We start from the raw sequence: 17,367 nt of genomic DNA, 5'->3' as shown, positions 1-17,367 counted from the left end.
TTTCTCTGCAGGAATATAATCATATTGGTGTCTTCAGTGATTTTATTTATTTTTCTCATTTTCAAGGATGCAGTGAAGAGTTTGAAGAGTAAAGCGCATTGGATTCCCGGTGATTTTCTTGTGATCAGCGCTCTGACAATCCAATTGCTGAACTTGATTAGTACTCAGGGTCAGCCGTTGAACTTGGACGAGAGACACATTGGATTGAACGAGTTCTGGATGATCCATACCAGTCGAATACTGTTGTGTGCTGTATTCATAGGGTCTTTTATAGTTCACAATTCTGTATATGAGTTGAGAGATGGATTAGAGCAATATGGGACTATCTAACTGAATTACAAACAAGACATACATACCTTACCCCCTTGTGAGATTTAAAGTTGTAACCTCTCTCTCAAGAGCATAAATTCTCCACCACTAAGCCAACTCACCCTGTATATTTTATAATATTTAAAAAGAAAAGAATTCTCTATGTAAATTTATAGTATTTAAGTATATATTTTAGTTTCTTAAAATCATTACGTTATTTATAAATTTTCAATTATTAAATTATTATAAATTTTAAATTGATATAATATTTAAATTGTGCATTAAGGGTGTTTAATTCATTAGTTTAATAAAATTATTATTTAGTTTCAACATTTCTAGTAGATAGTTTTGTCAATGTTGTGTAATTCAAATCATGTAGATAAAATTCATAAAATCTTAAATTCATATCCATGGTATTCGAAAAGGTTGAGCTAGTAACAATACTTCTTAGCATCTTTTAGTGCTTCTCTATATCAGCCAACTTTCCGATCCTACCATTTGTGAATGCAACTACATATGGTGACTTTAGATGTTTCACTAAGTGGAGACTTTGCTCTTGCCTTAGATGCAATAATGCAATCAACAATAAAATTCCCTATGGTTTTTATTATTTATTAAAATGATTAGGGTTTAATTTAATAATAGAAAATTTGTAATTATAATGTATTTTACATAATATACAATATCTTCATTAGAAATTTCATAATTTATTGTATTTTGATCTTGAATTGTTAGGGGAACCTTCCAATTTACTACTCATATATTAACTAGACAACAAATACTTCTATTATAATACTAAAAATGCAAGTACTCACTACTATGTGACACTTCATTAAATTAGGTGATAATCTAACCTAATCACTAACACTGTAATTAGACTTGGCATATTCAGTGTGCAAAAATATGTTCCCTTATTCCCACAAGTTTTTAGTGCTTCATTTCCCTAAGCATTAAATGTTAAAAAACCTACACAGTCAAATTAACATGTATATGGTATATTGATATCAAGGCAACAAATTTGATATTTAACCATGGTTATCTTTAAATTTGTGTATGGCATTTGTTCATATAGAACACGTACCAATTAGATAAGATATACCAACCATTGTAATCCTTTAATTTTTTGATACCCTATGGACATAATCCCTCCTAACATCAAATATGATCTTTTTGAGATAGGTTGATTCTACTTTACAATGATGAGTATGATTGTAAGGCCATCAAATTTTCAAGCCCTATAAATTAGATTATAAATCTTAAATTCGTCATATACGTTAAGAATTTGTCATATGGTTGAAATATAAGTATCATTTAGATTTAATTTGTGTTAAGTCTAGATCATTTTTTCTCATGAGATATGGGTTTGCATGACCCACTACTCTTGACATATGTGTCAATAAGTTTGACCCATCATACAATTTTGAAATGTGAGTGTCACCTAGATTCAATGAATGTTACATACACCATTTGCACTCATTAGAGATGATTTTATGAGAAACAAATTTCTTGAAATATTGATCAAAGAGTTTGAATAAAAAATTATATAGTTTAATCATGATAAAATTATATAATTTAATACGTTCAACAAAAAATACCTCCTACTTGTCAACAATTTGTCAATACATCAAATATTTCTTCAAATTTTACAAGAATATATGAACTCATGATTATAAATTTTTTAAGGTGATATACAAATAAAAGAAGTGATGAATTCTCAAAATAATGCCCAACATTGTCAGCTCATAGTTATTTTATTTTAAAAAAATGGAAAAGTGTCGTGAATTGATCAAACTTTGCTAGGATGTCATTTTAACTTAAAAAGAACAAGATGATATTTTAAGCATATCAATATTTGGGGAAAATATTTGAATATATTACATATTTCAAGGCATGGATTAGAAAGATCAAATGGATTATAGAATTTAATTGTCATTTTGAATCTTGCGAGTTACATATGAGTTAGAAAGGGATCACAACAAATAATTACATAGTTTCCGCCTTTCTAGTCCAATATCCTTACCTCTAAAATATTGATAATTCTAGATGAATAAGTAAGAGGGGATTTTGGAATAGATAGTGAGCATGTAAGATCATAAGAGATGCATCAAATACAATATTAATTTAGTGGATAGTGATTTTGAGATATGATACATTTGTTTGTGTTTGATTATATTATAACTCGATTGATTTGATTGAAATTCTTTATGAAAAATTGTATTCTTGTAATTTTCTAATTGTGAATCAATAAAGTTGCAATTTCATTGTACTAACAAGTATGATGAGAATATCTAAATTTTGGTCGCATAGGTTTTGTGATGAATTTTGTTAGGTTGCATGAATGGATAATCCTTAAATGGATGGAAAGCATTCTTAAAGTGATATTTGAATTCTAAATATGATTAAATAAAAGTTTTATCCCATAAGTTGGGATATCTTCCGATATTATATATTGGGTAGAAGGTATCAATTGATATATGAATGTAAGGGTATTGCCATTTTACAAGGAAATTTACATTAGATTAGAAGTTATAATTCTTCATAGTGAGTGGATAAAGATAAAGTTGTCGTAAACATTACACCAATAATGAATTAAATGCGCGATTTCAATGTTGTTGAAGAAGATAGAATATAAGAGTGGCATAGAGATAATGAAAGTGAATAAGAAATTAACATGGTATTGGAGTTTATGTAGATATAAAAAACCTTGATCAACTAAGTTGTTGAGATCTATTGTTGACCTACTAACTAGTAAGAAACCTAGAATTGATCTTTCTAACTAGTACCTTGATTCTTGAGGAATTGATAGATTGCTTGATTAAAATAAATTAATGTACTTTATGTATGAAGACATCTTATATCCTAAGAGAGTTCAATATGCTAAAAAAAAGTGAAATTACATGTTGTGTTGTTGAAGGAAGTACAATTAAAGAGGAATAGATGAGGAAACAAAAACATTTAAAGATGGTATAGGCCTTGGTCTTAAAGTTGAAATATATGTTTATTTCAATATACTATCAAATGGATTTGTTGAGGAAACTTTGGAATTTGAAACAAAAAAAAATGTAATTGATTACACTGAGGAGTTATTAAGTTGATAATTAGGGTTGGTGATCATCAAGTTTAAAGGAAAATGTAGAAATATAGATTACTAGAATAAATGGATTTATCGATGAAGAGTTGAGTATAATGAGGATGTAATTTCTTAAAAAACCATGTCAATTTTTCATAAAGATGGAGGAAACGAATAAGAAATTTTAAATGAATATTTTTTTTAAGAAAATACAATTCTCTTTAATACTAAAAACTTGACTACCAAATTGGGATAATAAATGATAACTTTCTTTAAATTATGATTGATTTTTCTATAATGATCCCTAAAATTTGAAAATGTTTTCTATTAATCACATGGAGGTGTAACATGATTGATGCTAATTCTAACATGTAGTAAAACAAATATGTAGAGGATGCCTTCTAGAATTAATTTGGTGATAATGGGTGAATAAATTTTGATGTAATTCATACGATAAGCCATCCTGGGATCAATGAGCCAAGAAACTTGTTCCTTTATTGCCCCATACTTTATAATAATGTTAGCAGACTTTGAATAGTAATACTAATTGTTACCATATTATGTCTATAGTAAGTCTAAAACTAGAATACGCCTTTGTTGTGATTATATTTCTTAGAAATTCGATGAGGTATTATTAAATCCTATTAGATTATGTGATTCTAATATTTAATTGTAACTGTACATCTTTAATGAAATGTGATGGGAAAAAAGATGTTTAGATCATGATTTGAATGTTATTGAAAAGTTGTAAACAAATTAAACAAAGTGAAAGTATATATTTATATACAAGGGTGATCTTACTCCTAAGATTCTCCTACATAATTTGTGAAGTATTTTTTCTCTCTGGGGAGATGAGTATGTCTATACATTAATAATGGGTTCAAGATTTTGGTAAAATTAATCCCCATTATTTAAATATTAGTAGTTGGAATGTAATATATTTTGAAACTATTGACTATGAAGAAAAACAAACTATGCCACATTCTTGATTATACCCCTTGATATTCTCTTCTATTTTTTCCTTAGTCAATGCACCTCAGTATAAGTGTCATTGCTTCCTCATTTGAACTTGATGTATTATCCCAATTATTATATTTGGTTACTTGTGATTTATTTATTTATTTATTTTTGGTATTGGCACTCAAGTTGAGAGTAAATTCCTCATAGGGCTAGAAAATATGCAATTATATTGGGAATTAATTTTTCTCAAACTTACAATTTCCTAACATTGATTTAAGGCCCTCGATGGGCTGGCAGCTCATGGGCTTCATGCCCTTGCTAGATCGTGCTCGCAAGTCTGGACCTCCATAAAAAAAATAGTCAACATTTAAATAGACAACAAAAATAGAATTATCAATGATTAGAAATATACCTTCATTGCTACATATTCACTTTCTAAGCTATAAGTATTAGCGGGAATATACATTTAGGTAGAAATTTCACACTCATTACTTGTATATATTTCTTTAACATTTTGTTCATAGAACCATCTATTTTAAACATCAAAGATTTTAATAGTTAGATGTATTTTTTTAATACAAATAAGATAAATTACTAATTCCTAAGATGTCTCTCATATTATGTCTACCACTACCATTTGACTTTTCTTCTAAGTGAAATTCCTCTTATTTTAGTCTCTTCATGAATTATTTGAAATATTTTTTCCTTTGGTCTCTTCCAACAATCATAAAGTTTTGTTCCAAAACCAGATGATTAATTATCTAGATTTAATGTTACCACAAAGTAAACCATTTTATTTTACAACTGTAATATAGATCTTGACCTTGAGTCGACTATTATAACATAAACCATGTAGAATATTTTTCAGTTATAATATGCAACAAATAATGAATTAATGGCAGAGGCATATCTACATGGAGCATATTGAATCTTGTATGGTTGCTACATATCAACATACTTGTCTATGTCATAGAGTTGTTACATAGTAAAATTTATAAAGCATCCCCACCAGGCACAATTACATGGAGTTGTTCTCCATCATACCTTTCAACTATGCTAGTACAACCATCAATACTCAATCTTGAGCAAAATCTTTGTGGAGATGAGAAATGAAAGATGATTTTTCCTACTTTTTATTTCCATACTTCTACAGAGTTATTATTATTATTATTATCTTGTCCTTTGCATGTGGATTGTCTTTTCTAGTATATGACATGTTTTAGAATTTTCATCATATATACATATCTAGAGCTATTGTGTTACATGTGCACCCACTATTCTACATGGTTTATGTTGTAACAAGAAACATAGCCACTATACAAACTTGTCTTTGCCACAATGTAAACCTTTTTTTGCCATTGTGCATAGTGCAACCACTATTTTACATGGTTTATGTTATAAATGATGGAAACAAACTAGGATAAAACCCAGTTAAATTGAAGGATGATAGTCATGTATTTTATGTGTTGCATCAAGTGAGCCAAACCTAGAGAACATGGATTACTATATAAGGAAACAATAAATGGAAATCTAATATTGTTCAAGTATTGCATAAAGAATATCTTCCTTGATTAATTATCTTGGATTGTTTTGGTAGTTCCCAACAAGCACTACATTTCATCTAAAAGCAATTGACACATAAAATTGAAACTTTCTATTGCTTGCAACATTCTTCAATACATATAAACTAGGTTGTCATACCTAGATTCTCCACAATAAAAAAGAATCTACAAATTATCTCAAGGTTTCTAAGCATAGTCTAGTTATATACTAATCATTACTCTATTAAAAAGATTTGTAATTTTAAGCATAAGAAATTCTAAGAGGGACATTCTACAAGATTATTGTGATGTTCATTGTTGGATTCTATTGACCATGTTGACTATGCAATCGACATTTGTATGATTATTCATCTTACCTTACATTCCTACCATGATTGTTTCTTCATCCACCCATCAATATTGGAAGACATAAATTTTATCATTTTTATTGATTACATTCATAACATTTATTTATATTTGAATTTATTTTCTACATTTTCTTGTATAATAATATTTTAAGATCGACCAATTATGATGAAGTTAATATGTAACAGAATTTTACACAAATTACGAAGTAACAATCAACATTAACACAAATAGTTTTTAACTTAGATAACAGTTTAAAAAAGAAATTGATATGAATACAATGGTTTTCAGATCTTCATATATTTTAACTTTGATAATAGTTTAAGACTCCATCAATGTATAGAACATTGTATACAGAGGCATCTTAAGGACTATAAAACAAAATATAATGAAATTCCCTCTAAGAATCTTGTGATATAGAGCCTACAGGGAAAATATAAACTAAATATATAATGAAGAAAAAATAAAATATTTGATTTAAGTAGAAAGAGGAAAAAATTGTAGAACAGTCTCGTATTCTCTGTAAACTCAATTGAAAAATCAAATCTTCTTTGTAAGTCTGATTCTTTACAAAGAAAAGCTTTAAATCTACACGTATAAAACAGCTCTGCTCTCCCTGCACGCCGCAATGGCGGACCAGAATAAAAGCCCGTTTTTTTTCTCAGATCAATTGGCTCCTCAATTCTGATTGAAATCAACTTGACTGGAAAATTTTGATTAGCCCATAGTTAAAAATAATCACTTGTTCTAGATGCAGGAAAAAAATGGCAGGTCTTATCCGGTCAAGAAGGTGCGATTTTTCTATTATTAAACATGGGTGCCGGGTAAAACCTTCAAGCTCAGCATTGCCTTTAGAACGGGGAAATGTGTCAAATAACTTGTGCGCGGCTCTCTGGAATGAATCTGCACCTTATATTGTTTGGGTATTTGAGCTTATGTTGTTCCTTAACTGGTCTCCCTTCATCTAGAAGACATGACTGGTATTTGAGCTTATGCAGGCCTGTGCGTCATCTACCGAAACTAGTCCTCTTTCCAGAAGCTTAAATGCTCAGCAATACAGCTGCTCTTTTCACAGTAAACTCAGTGTTTTCAAATGGCTCAGCGCAGTAAGCAAAATGATCTCTTTTTTCCCATTGTAAGTCATTTGAGGCTCCTCCTCATCCTCCTCCTGACGAGACAGAGATGGTGCTCTGCGATCTCTGAAGAGGGAAGCATTCTGCTGTGGATAAAGGAGGAGAGTTGGATTGACAGCCATGGCGCACTCTCCAATTGGAATGTGTCCGACCGTAATCCATGCGCATGGAACGGAGTACACTGTGACTCTGCCATGGCTGTCACTCAAATCAATCTCACTGGTGCCTCGATATCTGGAAATCTCACTTCTGCCATATGCGGTCTTGCAAATTTGACCTCCCTCATAATCCAAGGGAACCATTTCGGCGGCCTCTTTCCCAGTGCTCTTCTCCAGTGTAAGCTCTTGCAGAGGCTGGACTTGTCCTACAATTTGTTCCATGGAAGCCTTCCGAATACCATCCATGAATTGGGCGAGTTGAGAGTCTTGAATCTGGCCGGGAATGCTTTCTCTGGCCCCGTTCCCCCTGCTTTCGAACTGCTCTCAAAGATTGAAGCCCTGTTCTTCCATGAGAACAGCCTGAGCGGCAAAATCCCTTCTTTTCTTGGCAATTTGACGACTCTGACCAACTTCAGCATTGGGGACAATCCCCTGCAGCCCGGTGTGCTGCCAAGCGAGCTCGGGAATTTGAAGCGGCTGCAGCAGTTGTGGCTATATAATTGCACCCTCATCGGAAAAATCCCCAATTTTTTCCTCAATTTGACGCAATTGGAGTCCCTGGATATGTCCAAGAATCGTCTCTCTGGTGAAATTCCAACCAGTATAACAGCTTTATCGAACATGACAGAGTTGCTGCTGTGGGGCAACAATCTATCAGGGCAAATTCCGGCGAACATTGGCGAGCTGAGCAGCTTATCCATGTTGGATCTTTCTGACAATCAGCTGAGTGGCGAGATTCCAGACGGAATCGCGAACCTCACATACCTGGATACCCTGAATCTGATGCAGAATCAGCTTACCGGCTCCATTCCTGCAGGCCTTGACCAGCTTCAATACCTGACAAGGTTAAAGCTCTTCAATAACAGTCTCACCGGCTCTCTGCCCCAAAATTTGGGGAAGAACTCCAACATTTTTCTTATTGACATAGTAGGCAATTACTTCGAAGGCCCTCTGCCGAAGAATCTGTGTAACCATGGAACGCTTTATGGGCTGACCATATCTTCGAACAGCTTCAACGGAAGCTTGCCTTCATCTCTAGAATCCTGCAACAGTCTACAGTATGCTCTGCTCAACGACAATCGACTAAGCGGGAAGATTCCAGAGTGTCTCTGGGGTTCCCCAAATCTGGTCAGACTGCTCCTGCACAACAATGAATTCGAAGGCCCAATTCCTGCTGCAATCGGAAAAGCAAAGAATCTGTCCATGTTATATATCGGTAGCAACCAATTCAGCGGAAACATTCCTCCACAGATTGGAGAGCTGAAAAGCCTCCAGTATTTCTCTGCGGGCAAGAACAATTTGTCCGGGTCCATTCCTCTAGAGCTCATGGCTTTGCCCCTTTTGGAAACCCTGCATCTCGAGCATAACCATCTCTCAGGAGAAATTCCCAGTCAGATAATGTCGCTGCAGCGTCTAAGCCAGCTCAATCTGGCCAACAACGAATTGAGTGGTACAATTCCAGAAACAATGGGCTCCTTGCCCCTGCTAACATCTGTTGATCTATCCGACAATGATCTTGAGGGCAGAATCCCTGTGGAATTAGGACTGCTAAGCTTAAGCGAGTTCAATGTATCAGGTAATAACTTGTTTGGCCATGTTCCTGATGTTCTCAATAATTTGGCTTTCAATTCGAGTTTTGAGGGCAATCAGAAACTATGTGGCGGCGGCCAATTGCGGTTCCCTTCTTGTTCTTCCAACAGAAAACGGTCGGCAAGAATTGTAGTATTTGTGATAGTGATTGTGTTGTGTTGTGCAGCAGTAGTAATATGCATAGCCTGTGTGTATAACAAACGATCATTGATCTGTAAACGCAAAAGCCCTAATCAAGTGAGCCCATGGGTAAGTGAGGAGCAAGGTAAATGAAGAAAAACTTTAGGATTTGTTGTTAGTTTTATGAAGAAACCATGCAAAATGTTTGCAAATCTTCCTGTATATAAAGCATCCTTCTGTAACACATTAAGCAAAAACTTCACAGCGAGACTGTTAAACTTGTTATATACAAGTTCACGGTGCAGTCTGTTCAGGAATTCTGTAGTTTATAAACATGTTATAATGGCTTCAAGAAAACCCTGTGAAAGCTCACAATTCCAAAATCCCTCCAGATGGCTTTGTTGGATGCTGTGTACAAAGAAACAACATTTTAAAACAGGCCACCTACACCACGATAAAATGTTTTACACCTAATAACAAAAGATTGAACAAGTAACAATATTTCTTAGCATCTTTAAGTGCTTCTTTATATCAGTCAACTTTCCAATCCTACCATTTGTGAATGCAACTACATATGGTGACTTAGATGCTCCACTAAGTGGAGACTTTGCTCTCGCCTTAAGTGCAAGATTGCAATCAACAATAAAATTCTCTACGGTTTGTATTATCAACTCAATAATATTGTCAAAACAACAAAGGTTTAATTTAATAATAGAAAATTTGTAATTATAATGTATTTTACATAATATACAATGTCATCATTAGAAATTTTATAATTTATGCAGATTTTGTTCTATTTATTTTGATCTTGAATTGTTATCGGGATTTTTCCAAAATACTATATCATGACTCATATATTTACTAGACAACAAATACTTCTATTATAATACTTCAAATGTAAGTACTCACTACTACGTGACACTTCATTAAATTAGGTGATTTTCTAACCTAATCACTAATAATGTGATTAGACTTGACATATTCAATGTGCCAAAATATGTTCCCTTATTCCCACAAGTTTTTAGTGCTTCATTTCCCTAAGCATTAAATGGTAAAAAAAATCTACACAATCATATTAAAATGTATATGACATATTGATATCAAGGCAACAAATTTGATATTTAACCATGATTATCTTTAAATTTGAGTGTGGCATTTGTTCATATAGAAGACATATCAATTAGATAAGATATATCAACCATTGTAATCCTTTAGAACTTTTGATACCCTATCCATAATCCCTCCTAACATCAAATATGATCTTTTTGAGATAGGTTGATTCTACTTTACAATGATGAGTATGATTGCAAGGTCATCAAATTACCAAGGCCTATAAATAAGAGTATAAATCTAAAATTTGTCATATGGGTTAAAAATTTGTCATATAGTTGAAATATGAATATCATTTAGATTTAATTTATGTTAAGTCTAGATCATTTATGCTCATGAGATATGGGTTTGCATGAATCAATACTCTTGAAATATGTATTAATAAATTTGACTCATCATACAATTTTGAAATGTGAGTGTCACCTAAATTCAATGAGTGCTACATATACCATTTGCACTCATTAGAGATGATTTTATGAGAAGCAAGTGCCAAGAATTTGAATAAAAAATTATATAGTTTAATCATGATAAAATAACATAATTTAATTGTAATGCCCCGCCAGGAACCCTAAAGGAAGACAACACTACTAGGCAACTAAAGGGTGAATTTTTTTTTTTTAAAGATTAAGTGCATTAATTATAACATTGCACGTTTAATAACACAAGCGAAAGTCTAACACATGAATTCCTAAATGTTACCAAGGAAGATTAATTCGCAACTAAAACAACATCATAAGGTTAATCCAATTATCCATCTAATTAGGGAGCTCAAATACATCTAATTAAATCATATTCATAAAATTGAATACCACATTGAAAGATCTAAGGTGATACAATATATTTACTTTAAATGAAGTATTTACACATAAGAATAAAGATAACAAAAACAACATACATTCAACTGAATAAAGATTATAATATTCAATAATTACATGGCTGCCAATAATACATATGGAATTACATAAATTACAATGCCAAGGTTACATAGTTTACTGATACAATGACCACATGGGTCTCAAATGTACAATAATCACGAACATGAGATGATACACGAATCACGAACCAAAGGTACACTAGCGAAGCCAATCCTCGCATGAAGGTACAAACAAGAATATCCAATGGGAAGTGGCACTACCACCCAACCATGTGATCCCAAAATGGAATCACCCCACCGTGCTAGGAGATAGCAGAAGACCCTCAAGCAAGCATAAACAAGACAAGTACGACCATACAACATGACTCCACTATACTCATGTGGCTCAACTCACAATACACTAGTGATCCTAAAGAGAGAGTGTCATCGCATGGCTTAAGATGGTTACCCTAGGTAGTTAGGTCTCCATAGGTCCCGACCCCCATCCTGAGTTATCCTGGTAACCTTTCCCGAACCCCCAACTCCATCTAAGTATCATGCGGACCCTACCAACCCCTCGTGAAGACAAGGTGGTAGGTTTGTCATTCCAGGCCTTCCCACAACATCTTGAGCCTATATGAGAAGTCAACCATGTGTGAGGTGCAATATCTTAATTAGCATTATAACTACCCACCCCCTAATCAATTATTCGATTATCACTTATTAACTGACTCTCGAGGGGTTATCTTGCCAACCACTTCGGGTGCGACCCCTGCTTGAAAGCCATTCTCTCATAGGACACTAACAAAAAAGGTCTCTCTACGAGGACCCTATGGCGAAATTGACATACATATCCAAACTGATAAAATACAGGTGAGGGATACACACTCAATAACCCAGGATTGACCATTTGGAACAAAACACACGACAGTTCACATCAACAGGGTTACACAACAAGACATGATCGATAGGGTACATCAACTATTATGACATGACGACAACTCAAAACCAGAATTGCAATGTAAATAAGCTTTTACCAAAAATACCATTTACACTAAAGATCCTAATACAGACAATCTTTTTAAAACATTCAAAAGCATTAAATACTTGCAAATATCGATATTCAAGAAATATAGAAAATACAACTAGGTTGGTAAAAGAGATTCAAAGTCGTCATTTGTCTAGTAAGGCTAATATTAACCACATCTAAAGAAATAAAAATAAGCCCCCCCAACATATATTCATGATTAATTTATAAAGAAACCCAAATATATGTTTTCATTAAAATAAAATAAATTTCGAATTAAATATATATATTAATGTGATATATTTATATGGTATATATTCGAGTGAATATATGTATATGAATATATATTCTCAAATATATACCATATAAATATATCACATTAAATTATATATATTAAAACATAAAAACTAAATTCCACGAATATACTCTAATTCCCAAATATTCCAAAACAATAAAATACTATAACTTAAAATTTATATATATATATATATATATATATATATATATATATATATATATATATATTAAACATAAAAAAAAAAAATATGAATCTCAAAACTCACTTAGCCACAACGCTGCACGCACATGGGAGGGCAAATAAAAGTTTTCTTGGTAGCTTTGCTACCATACGGTAGCATGCTACCGTACAGTAGCATTGCTACCTGTAACCTTATGGTAACACTGCTACTGTATGGTAGCTTTGCTACCGTCCGGTAGCAAGCTACCCCCCCCCCCCCCTTTTCACAATCCTTTTTTTTGTTACATTTTTTTTAAAATTCCTTTTTTTAAAACAAAATCAGAACTTTATTGCCCCCCAAAAAAATTAAAATCAAAACTTCATTGCCCAACACTCTGAGAAAACAATGTATAATAAAATCTCAGAATTTTTTTGTAAAAAAACTAATTTCTTTCAACCAAAATTTATGGGCATAACAATTAAATTGTAAACTCCCAACCAATAGAATTTAGGCAAAATTAAGAGGATAAACAAGCCATATGGCAAAATTTTAAACTCAAATATTCTAATTTTTCTCCACACACAGGAAGAACACAAAAACACTCAAGGAGAAGAAATTCTCAAAATTTTATCAGCGTAACATTCCTTTCATAATAAATTGCAAAATTCACACAATAGCCAAACCAATTCCTTTCCCAAACCAGGAAATAAGGAATCTAAACACAAATTTTAAAACTTGAAATAAAACCAGGAAGAATCTATTTTCTAAATTAAAAATCCATCTCCTTCAAACTTGACAAACTAATTCAGGAAAGAGTTTAAACAACTAAAATCTAATCCATTTCTCAAATTTAAACCAATTTCAAAACTCCCCAAATAGAGATCTTTCAAGAAATTAACACAGAGAGAGGTATTTCCAAAGCTAAATTTCAAATTTTCAAAACCAAATAAAGAGGGGAAAACACCCAACTTGTGATAGCAATCCTGGAAGAATACTCTACAAACAACCTGAATCAAATCTCCAAGCTCCAGTTCTGGTTTCCAATCTAGCCTCCAAAAATTTATCCTCCCCTCATTCCCGTGAGCTCTCAGGCATATATGGAGAAAAATATTTCTAACCTAAACTTTTAGGTTGAAAATGTTTTCTCAACCAATCACAATTTTCAATTTAAAAATTACTTTTCTAATTTCTCTCAAAAAGGTAAATGGAAATCTCTTTTTTTTTTTGTTTAAATCATTTATTTTCTCCATGGTATTTAATAATCATTTTTAAAAAGTGATAAAGGCAATAATTTAAACTCTATTTTCATTTTTTATTTTATTTTTAAATCTAAAAAGCAATAGCATGCAATTAACTTTATTTATTTTTCTACTTGATTTGAATATGATCACTTTTCCAATATAATGCAATTATCAAATTAAATTTAATAACTTCATTCAATTATCTAAATCCATAACACAAAGGCGTATTAATAAATAAATTAAATACACCAACTATGAAATGACGTCATAAACTCATATAAAAAGGTCTAACCCACCGAGGCACGTAAATCGAGGAAAAACCATACGAAGACTCTGAAAAAGTCAAATGAACAAGACTCGAAGGCCGAACAAACGGAAAGGACAACCAATTGACGACACTCACATGAATGTAATTGAGGGTAAGAATTAGGGTCAACAACTATCTCATCCACTCCCATCGGACAAATAAGGCACGCTCAGACCTATGAAGCCAGGTGGAGACGATACCTCGTACCTACCCGGTACTTGTACCTGCAATGTCCTACATCATCGAACCACACATGCATATAGACAAAAATATATAATTAGACACGACATGCATACCGATGGAGGATAATCGTGACATTCTCTATCTCACTGGAGTGAGTGAAGGAAAATCATCTCCTCGCATCCCATACACTTGCAAACACACAACATATAAATAACACATCGCATATGTAAGGTAAAAGTGTCAGACCATGACAATAATGCATAAAAATAGCATTAATCATAAGTACTAAAATACTGTAAGAAAGCATACGTCACATATCCAGTTAAAGCATGGAATAATCATCAAATAAGTCTGAATAAAATATAGCAGTAATGTATCAACTAATAAGTCAACTGCAGAAAAATATAAGTCTAACAAGTTTGATCAAGAAGGGGTACTACATTAATACACTACAAAAAAATACCTCCTACTTATCAACAATTTGTCAATACATTGAATATTTCTTCAAAATTTACAAGAGTATATGAACTTATGATTATAAAAACTTTAAGGCAATAGACAAATAAAAGAGACGATGAATTCCCAAAATAATGCCCAACATTGTCAGTTCCTAGTTATTTTATTTTTAAGAAATGGAAAAGCATTGTAAATTGATCAAATTTTGATCGAATAGTAAATATTTACCTTCCTAACATTTTTAGGATGTCAAAACTTAAAGAAAACAAGATGATATTATAAGCATATCAATATTTGGAAAAAATATTTGAATGTGTTATTGGGTATGTGCATGATCATGGTGTGCCAAAATAGGCCCTTAAGTGGCAATGAAATTTTAGAAAATCAAAGTTATGCAATTTGACATGAAAATTTGAATAAGTTGTGAACTTTATTTTAAAATATGTAAGAAGAGAATCTATATAAAATTGAATGTAGTTTCTAAGCTACTAGTTGTTTTTTGAAAAAAAAATCCTATTTGATGAAAATTTCAAATTTCAATGCAGTGGTACTAAAATTTTAGGAAAAAGATAAGAAGTAGACGTACATCTGAAAAACCCTAATTATAATAAAATCATAATATTTTTTTATAATATTTAAAATATATGTATTAGACTCATGTCCGGATGTGACACATATTTTTTTATAATGTTTTATAAAGTAAATAATTATTTATGATTTTTTTACTACAACTTTTCATAAATTCAGAAACTCCTATGTCTGACCAAGATAACTTCAAAACCTTATGATTTTTTTGTTTAAATTTTTTTTTTCCTATAGTAGATGAATCATAGGATGTGATGCATGTTTCGGATTCAAAAAATGTTAGACCGTTTGAAAGTTATGAGTGTTTTTCAACCCGTCTATAAATTAGGACTATTGTCAGAATTTAATTAGAAAATAAATAATTATTATTTATTAAAGTCGAAATAAGACAAGCCTTATATTGTTGGAAAGCTGAGAATGTCCTTAAAAAACCCTTTTCGTTTTATCAATTTTGGCTACAAAAAAATTCATTAGCCCCTAGTGTAAAGTTTGGAAAATCAAGGAATACTGAAAAACACATTTTTTCAGTTGACTTTCCAGGCTTGTCACTTCCAAGCCAAATCCCAAAGCATTCCCGAGCCAAAATTTGAAATTTGAAATTTGTACAACACAAATCGGATATCTGATTTTAATAAGTAAATTCACTAACTAAAATTGCACATAATTAATCTATTGTTTATTAATATATTAATATATAATATTTTAATATATTAATTTATAAATAAATTAGTATATGATATTAGGGAGAGGGAGAGGGAGAGGGGGGAGTGGGGCAGAGAGAGAGAGAGAGAGAGAGAGAGAGAGAGAGAGAGAGAGAGAGAGAGATGGGGAGGGGGAAGGGAGAGATAGATAGAGAGATTAGGGGAGAGGGAGAGAAATTAAGGGGAGGGAGGGAGGGAGAGGGAGGGAGGGAGGGAGAGAGAGAGAGAGAGAGGGAGAGAGACGGGGATATATATATATATATATATATATATATATATATAGAGAGAGAGAGAGAGAGAGAGAGAGAGAGAGAGAGATTATGGGTCCTATGATGTCCTACGAGGTCATATTGTTGATAGTTCTGATACTTAATATAAGTACAGATCCAATAGCCAACAAGATGAGAGGGGGGGGGGGTGAGTCATACAAACTTAATCTTCCATAAAAACATCAGATTCAACCTCGGTAACATATACTTCAATAATATAACCAAAACTGCTAAACATACAAACTCAAAAGCATATAAACATCATAAACCTCATAACACCAGATTTAACGTGGAAACCCAAATAGGGAAAAACCACTGTGGGATTTCAGACCCACTAAGAAATATACTCTTCTAGAGTATGCTTGGTTAAAAGCAAATCCTGTTAAAGATTACAAACACATTGCTAGATGTGACCCGGTTAAGGGATTTCCCTCAGGTCTGTTAGGATCTTCACCTTGTTAGAAGTGACCTTCTTAAAGGATTTCAAACACTTAATCAGAATGTCACCTTGCTAGAGGGTTTTACAAATAAGACTGCTAAGTCCACTCGGTTAAGAGATTTTCTGTCACTTTCACAAAATAACAGTAATAAAATCTATTTGCAACTTCACATCTAAAATGCTAAAGAAGATTCTGTTAGGACAGTGTTAACAGTAAGTTGCCATACCGGTAAGAATTAATGCATGAAACATAAACACAAAGTCATCCACAACACATGACACCAATATTTGTACGTGGAAACCCTGTAAGGGGAAAAACCACGGTGGGAAACCTTACCCACAATTAGATGATACTACTGCAGATAGTAAGTGTACAAAGAGGGGTCTGCACATGTAGAAAGGCCAGCAGCCTAGAGCTCACTGCTCAATCACAAATGGGAGTCACACTGACTACAGTTGGATGGTTAAATCCAATAAGAATGTACTGTACA

At 32.5% G+C, this 17,367-nt stretch overlaps 1 protein-coding gene across 1 annotated transcript; it reads left to right on the top strand.

Moving 5' to 3' along the window:
- Positions 1 to 7,220: 7,220 nt before the first annotated feature.
- On the top strand, positions 7,221 to 9,650 carry LOC131051667 (receptor-like protein kinase HSL1). The gene has a single exon (XM_057986246.2). The coding sequence runs from the start codon at positions 7,340 to 7,342 to the stop codon at positions 9,398 to 9,400; it is 2,061 nt and encodes a 686-aa protein (XP_057842229.2). The 5' UTR covers positions 7,221 to 7,339; the 3' UTR covers positions 9,401 to 9,650.
- Positions 9,651 to 17,367: the final 7,717 nt, after the last annotated feature.

Source organism: Cryptomeria japonica, chromosome 10, assembly GCF_030272615.1.
Source record: "Cryptomeria japonica chromosome 10, Sugi_1.0, whole genome shotgun sequence".
NCBI lineage: Eukaryota > Viridiplantae > Streptophyta > Pinopsida > Cupressales > Cupressaceae > Cryptomeria > Cryptomeria japonica.
The sequence above is the reverse complement of the archived record's forward strand: the minus strand, read 5'-3'. Positions and strand labels throughout refer to the sequence as shown.

Excerpts from the sequence above, each read along its gene's own strand:
- LOC131051667 (XM_057986246.2), top strand. The coding sequence starts at position 7,340 with ATGGCTCAGCGCAGTAAGCAAAATGATCTCTTTTTTCCCATTGTAAGT.